The 6,875-nt window shown below is 52.7% G+C and overlaps 1 protein-coding gene across 1 annotated transcript in view; it reads left to right on the top strand.

Annotated features, from left to right (window-relative positions):
* FOXL2 (forkhead box L2) overlaps positions 1–5,580 on the top strand; it is a 6,641-nt gene extending 1,061 nt beyond the window's left edge. The window contains exons 2-4 of the mRNA XM_006883430.1: positions 1,068–1,093; positions 1,560–1,637; positions 5,450–5,580. Coding sequence (XP_006883492.1) covers positions 1,068–1,093; positions 1,560–1,637; positions 5,450–5,580 — 235 coding nt within the window. The remainder of the gene's footprint in view (positions 1–1,067; positions 1,094–1,559; positions 1,638–5,449) is intronic.
* The last annotated feature ends 1,295 nt before the right edge of the window (positions 5,581–6,875 follow it).

Raw genomic sequence — 6,875 nt, 5'->3', positions numbered from 1 at the left:
GCAGTTTGCCTGCGCCCGGCAACCCGAGCTCGCCATGATGCACTGCTCGTACTGGGACCACGACAGCAAGCCCGGCGCGCTGCACTCGCGCCTCGATCTCTGAGACCCCGGCGCAGCCCTGCGGGGCCGGAGGCGAGGACGCACGCGGGGGACGCGCGACTCCGGACTGAGCGGTCTCCCTGGCGAGGGAAGGCGCGCCCACCGCCTCTGCTCCTTCGAGCGCTCCCCGGCTCCCTTCTCTCCTTTTTTTGTCTCTCCCACTTTACCCTCCTCTCCGCCCTCCGTGCCCCTCCGGGCCTGCAGGTCGCCTACTCGCGGCCTTCGGCAGGTCTTCCGGAGACCTCTTCTGCCCCAAACCAAAATCCGCCCCAGAGAGCAAGCGTCTGGCACCTCGGGGCGGCCGGGCGTGGGGGGCCCTCGGCCACTAATCGGTGCGCTCGCGCTCGGCTCTCTGGGCCCGGCTGCTGCGCAATTCTTGGCTGCGTCGACGAGGCATCGCGACCAGAGCCTCCGGAGAACAGGAAGCGTAAATGTTTGCTCCGGAGACCTTCTTGGAGCTGTGGTGAGGCCTTTTGCGAGGGAACCGCTGAACGAGCGGTGGGTGAGCGCGAGCCGGAGCCGGGCCGCCTCGCTCCCGGCCTGCACCCGGTATCGGATTTACACCACATTCCGCCTGGGAGGGAGACACTTTCCTGCGCCCCCAACCAGAGCTCCAGGCCCCACGAAGGTTTTGCTATTAAAAAAGAAAAGAAAAACACAGACAGACATGAGACTTAAAAAAAAAATCTTAAAAGTATTTTTTAAGAAAAACGAAAATCACCAGGAAAGCCTGCAGCAGCATACTGTGGCCTTGGAGTTTGCTAAAATCAAACATGGAAAATGAAACGTGTTACAATGACCGCTTCTCTTCGGCGAGATTGGAAGTAGAATTCCTGTTGGACCTTCAAAAACCCTGTGTTCAGAGAGGTAGGAGAAAACATTCAGGGGGAAAATGATTTCTTCTGCGAATTGCTCCCCAGCTAAAACAAAACCAATTTCTCCCGCTCTTAGGACGCAAGCCCGGTGAGGCCAGAGCCCCCAGCCTGCCAGGGTGGTTCGTCCTTCTGCCGTATTATTTTTATTATTTTGTTTTGGGATGTTGGGGGGGGTTGTTTGGGTTTTCTGTTTTTGTTTTGCTTTTGCATTTTCGAATGTCTTGTTTCTCCCATCTCGGGAAGAAGGGGACTGTGAATCCCAGAAGAGATCGGCCTACAAATAAGCTTGTCGGCCGGAGTACCCCAAAGCTAGACTTGATTGTTCTGTAGTGTGTTGTTTAGGGGACCAAATTTTCTAGGGGGGTAAACCCCAACAACTAGAGCACTTTTGTTGTATTTTTTTTTTAAAAACCTTGTTAATTCCCGAATAAATTTCAGTTCTTTCTTTTTAACTTGGCCTTATGTTCTCTTCACTGTTAGTTCTCTGTCTGGCTTGCTCCTGTTTTCAAAGTGGTGTGAACAGGGACTGATGACAGGAGAGCAGGAGGTTTCTGGTTGACTGCAGGTTTCTGGTTGTTTTGCCAGGGGGCTGGGGATTTTTTCACCGCTGGTCCCCTGCACTGTCTTCAGGGGAGCATTCCTCCTCCCTGGTCCGTGCACAAGGTAAGGCTCCAGATAGAGTTTGCTCTAAGTCTGCACGCATGCTACTTTCTTGCCTCTCAGACGAGGTGTGTGGGCTCTGTTTTCATTATATTGTTTATTGAACTTTAAAATTTATTGCGTTTTATGTTTGGGGTTGTTGGGTTGTTTTATTTAACTCATTCGTTGTTGAACATTGTCCTCCTTTCCTTTAAATTTTTTGCATCACAAAATTGTGTTTGTTCTGGTTAGGTTAATCTTCATGCTGAGAAGTTATATACACAGCAAATGTCTATATAAATGCAAGGCTTGGATGCTTGCTGTATTCTTTTTGATAGTCTGAATTCATTTCCCTTTTAAAATAGATAAATAAGAATTGTTAAGATAAAGGTTAGAAGTTTGAGAGTCTCAGAGAGGCAACACAGGATGTGGCTGTAGAGACCTAATCCTTCTCTCACCTCCTCTGGCTCTTCTGTTCCTGAGACATTTCCAATAGCGAGTAACAAATTGAAAACCCTGCTTCCATGCAAACCTTCAGGCTATTTGCCCCAAATCCATCCTGAGCTTAGAGGAGAATTAGACCTTTATCGGTCTTGAATTCTTGGATGGGATGACAGGGACCAACCAGCACTTGCCCTGACCAGATGCACTTGGGGATAAATCTCACAGCTTTCCATGCCTTTTCTCCAGTGCTCTGCTGGGAAAACCTGGAGGACAGTAGTTTGTGCTTCTACACATAGACTGAGAGGGACTGTCACTTGGATGTCACACCAAGAAGGCAGATACAGGCCTCGCACTTGAGCCGCTATGTCTGTGGAGTTAACAACGGTAGGGAAAGTGGCTACAACTAAGTACCCCGCCTCCCCCAAGCTTCACCTGTGGGACCGAAAGACCAAGGGCAAAATCCCCAGGTTCTTAGGGCTCATCACTGCAGAATAGGACAGGAGTCTGCTAAAGAGTGAGAGTGTAGTTTGAAGGAGAGTGGCATGGAGCAAGCTGGCGAGGGAGGCAAAGATGCATGAGGGCAGGGCAGGTTTGGGGAGGAGGTCTGGTCAGGCTTGGAGAGGAGGGCAGGTCAGGCTTCGAGAGGAGGGCAGGGCCGGCTGTGTGCTGCTGAGATTTGCAGAATAGAAAGGCCCATGCCGTTAAATTTTCTGCGTGCGTTTTCTGTGATGTGACCAGGATCCTGCAGGCAGTTGGGCAGATGGTGCCTCTGCAGATGTGTGTGTGGTATCAGTTGTGTGTTGGTGACAGGCGGGAGGTGTGTGTATCTGTCATTCCCCAGTGGATGGGGCATACATGGGGCATGGCAGCCATCACATTCTAACCCACACTTAGAATCTTCCTAGGGCACATGGTGTGGGTATGCCCTTATTATGGTGTGGGCCCGTTACGGAGCTGGTGACAGTAATAGAGAATACGGGTAAAGCTTTTTCTCTTCAGCCTGCTGGTAAGAGCCTTTCTGCACCAAAGCTGTCAGGACCTCTGTGTGACTGAGCCTCCTGAAAAGAAAACAAGGGGATTTTACTAGGACAGAGCCTGGTGCACAGACAGCAGCTCACCAGCAAAGAGGTGAGGGATTTCCAGAACAGGGGAAAAGACAAAAGAGACGTTCTCGAAATCCACAGGAGAGATGTTTCTTTCCCATTCCAGCCTCAGAGCGTCTGTCCTCAAGGCTGTGTGATTGGTCACCCCCCACCCCACCCCTCCTGCTGAGAATTTGGAGCAAAGGCAGACTGTCTTCCTTTTTCTTCTCTCTTGCCTTTGAAAATGCAAAGGCAAGCTAGGATTTAAAGAATTCCCTCCATAAAGGTGTGTCCCTGATGTAGCAATTATGCTGTAGCATATACATACCAACTGCTCTCCTCTGCCCACGTGGGCAGACGCCTGTTATGTTTGCCGGCATGTGTTGTAAATACAAAGTAAATAGAGGTTGAGATGAATAGCCTGCCGATTTCTGGATGTCCCGGGAATTGAGTTGCTACACATGGTATTGATGTTGAGGGTTTGTGCGTGCATGTGAGCTCTGTAAACATCCCTGCGCTGCTGACATCACAGACTCCCTCCTGGGCTCCCCCCTCCTGTACACACAAATTCTTAAAGTCACCTCTGCTTTCTTAAAGCAGCCCAGTCAGAACACCCAAGTTCAGGGGGGTAGAGAGGTAATACTTGTCTAAAGAGGGTCACTGGGAGAGGTCCTTGTTAGGACAGTTGGTGTCCCAACTACTTTAGGGACCTATGGTCTTCTCTGGAATGACTCTAGAACCCACTCTGTAGGGTGACCTGGTGGTTTCCTCCTGTAGTCATTCAGGTGTCTGATGCCACCGTCCCCTATTTGGGTGGGCATGCAGCCCAGGACCCTACACCAAGCTTAACTGGCCTCAGAGTCACCCGTGGCAGTAGGAGGAAGTTAGGAGCTGTCTGAGACTTCACACAGCAGGGCCAGCAAAAAATGGGCCAAGAAACTGAGCCCTGGTCAAGACAGTCTGCTTTCAAATGAGGTTTTCCCTTAACAGAGATCTCGAGACCAACCCAGCGTCTGAACACCTAGGAAGGAGTTCAGCTGCAGTCCCTGCAGACAGGGACAGGACGTGACCCAGTGGGAGTGGTATGCCCATACCGTGGTGACTCAAGCCAGGAGTGAGTCGGAGCAAACACCAGGCCCCCAGCTCCACCTCAGAGACAATGGGGAGTCAAGGATTCTTGAAGTTAAGCAGTTTGGGTAGCATTCTGGAGAGCTCTGTGCTGTCAGGTTCCTGGAACCCAAAATGTCCCCAGCATATTTAAGGAAACTCAGATCTTAAAATGGGCATGGACCAGCCAGAGGTTACTCAACTGTGTATGGGAAGATGGCCTCAGACATATAAAACCCCAGACCTGAAAATCTGAGGAGGACAGCTTGGAATCAAAGCTCTCTATACTTACTCTCTCACCGGGAGGAAGATGAAGAGCCCACCTGGGCCTCCCCTGCATGCAGATGGCACTGCAGAAAAGGAGGTATTAGGGCAGTTTGTCTACAGATTCAGCTGTGGATGGTTTCAATTTTGTTCTGGGACTATGTCGCTCCCAGGAGGTGGCCAGTTAAGACCTGTGTGGCCAGGCAACACTGGGATACTTCTCAGTGTCCTAGTGACCCTGGACGCAGCACTTATGCTAACTATCCGGGGTTTTTTATCAATTAGAAACAATTAAATGCCACTATTGTGCATTATATATTATATATTAAAAGTATAAAATGTTCTGTTGTCAAAATGCGAGATTTATAGCAGATGGCCAACAGCCATTTCCTTGCCCTGGTAAATTTTAAGAGAGAAGGAAAAAAGGAGAAAGAGGGAGAAAGGACAAATGAGCTTTGATAGTGACCAGTACAGGCTGCCTAACTCCATGGTCGCCCCTCTGCCTGCCGCCTCGCGCGCTCCAAAAGCGCAGATTGCAGACACCTTCCATGCTCCAGGCGCACGCGGCACGTGCATCCTCAACTTGTCCAAGCGCAGGGCACTCTCTGTGCCGCCTGGCTAATGTTCTGGGTTCCCGAAGGAGCCTTCTCACTTCTCCTAAAGCAATCTTCCCACGTGTAACAGATTTTGCCCAAGAAACACCCCACCCGGTGAGGTGGCACCGGCCTATTGCCCATGACCAATTATTCCCAGGCTCTCCGGCCCCGCGCCCTCTCGCCCCTAGGCACATCCTCCGCGGATCTGAAGCTAAAGGAAGGATTGGGGGGGGGGGGATTTTTTTTTTTTTTGCTTGTTTGTCTCTCTTTTTCATCAAAAGTTGTAAGTAGCCAGTGAGCCGGATCAGCTAGCCTGAGAGAGGCCCCCGCTGGGTCTCTGCAGAGAACGGGAAAACCGGGTGCAAACGCACGAAGCGGGTTGGCCACGGCTGCAGCCCCCAGCAGTGCCGCCCAGCCAAGAGGGGCGAGGGGAGGCCCCGGGCCCAGAGGCCAGGCACGCCTCCTCTTTGCTAGAAATAAAAACCCCGGAGAATGACTGGGCGCATGTGATCCCAGGGCGCCTTCAAGCCGGGAGGCGTGGAGGAAACCCAGGAAGTCGCGGGGGGCTCTAGGGGTGCTGGGGCGTCCGGACGTGGCCGCTGCGAAGGCTGCCATGAGTGTCTCCATTAAAAACCAAAAACAAACAAACAAACAAAAACCCACCGAAGCAAATAAAGGAAAACCTTTCCCCGGATTTTCCTTTACGTAAAGAGTGAACGACTTCCCTTCGCAGGCAAAGCAGACGGAAAAGGCAGGAGCCCAGGAAGTCTTAGTGTTTATAAGCCCAGAAGGGAAGGGGAATAAGAGTTTGTTTGTTTGTTTGTTTGTTTGTTTGTTTGTTTGTTTGTTTGTTTGTTTGTGGCGGCTGGAGGGAGAGGAAATTCAAAACACCTTCTTTCAAATTCCCCCTAACCATCGCTCAGGGCCGTGCGTGCGTGCCGAGCCAGGAAACCCAGCCCCCGCCCGCGGGGACAGCGGATTTTTGTCCCTCTTCCTGAAGCCCCCGAGGCTGCTGAGCGTTCGGAGATAAAGGCCATGTCAGGGCCCTGAGGGGGCCCGGGAGAGAGGGCAGCAGGGCTGCCCCACCGGCCTCTTTCAAGCCCGAATAGGGAGATTCCAGCAGGCAGGCCTCGCCGGGCCCCCAGCACAGCGGCCAAGGGGCCAGGGTCGCTCCAGCCCCAGACCCAACTGAGGCTCGGATTCCCCTTGCCCACCACGGTCTTCCTGCCGTTACACTCTTGGGAGCCAGCTTCCCTAGCATTTTGTTTTTCTTCCGTTTAAAGGTTGAGAGGAGAGGGAGGTTCGAAGCCGGACCTCTCCTGAATCGCCCCAGAAGAGGCACAGCGCGCAACCTTTGGGCGGCTCTGTCTCTCGGGCTCCGAACCTGTGCGGAACCGCTCCAGCCGCGCCTCTGTGGTTCTGTACCGCCTTCTCCCGCTGTCTCATCTCCGATTTTCTACATAGCCGGCTGACCTGGTTGGCGGAGGAGCCCGGTGGGGTGGCCCTAACTTCTGTCTGTCGTTTAGATCTCGGTGGTCGGTGGTCGCAGGACACAAGCCTTTGCCCTGCTCGGTCTTAGACTTCCCGGATGGCGCCTGGGGGCCTCCATCCCGCAGACGCACTCCACTCCAGAGACGCGGTGACTGTGGGGGTTAGAGTCCCCCTGAGAGCAGAGAGGACACGCCGGCCTAGTCGGAGCAGAGGATGGTCTGGGAGCCCCCGGGGCCAGCAGGCAGCCCAAAGGGACCTCGTAACAGCTTACTCTCCCA

This window comes from Elephantulus edwardii, unplaced genomic scaffold (genome assembly GCF_000299155.1).
Source record: "Elephantulus edwardii isolate Elephantulus edwardi_28Jun2011 unplaced genomic scaffold, EleEdw1.0 scaffold00027, whole genome shotgun sequence".
Lineage (NCBI taxonomy): Eukaryota > Metazoa > Chordata > Mammalia > Macroscelidea > Macroscelididae > Elephantulus > Elephantulus edwardii.
Note: the sequence above shows the minus strand (reverse complement) of the source record. Positions and strands in the feature narration are given on the sequence as shown.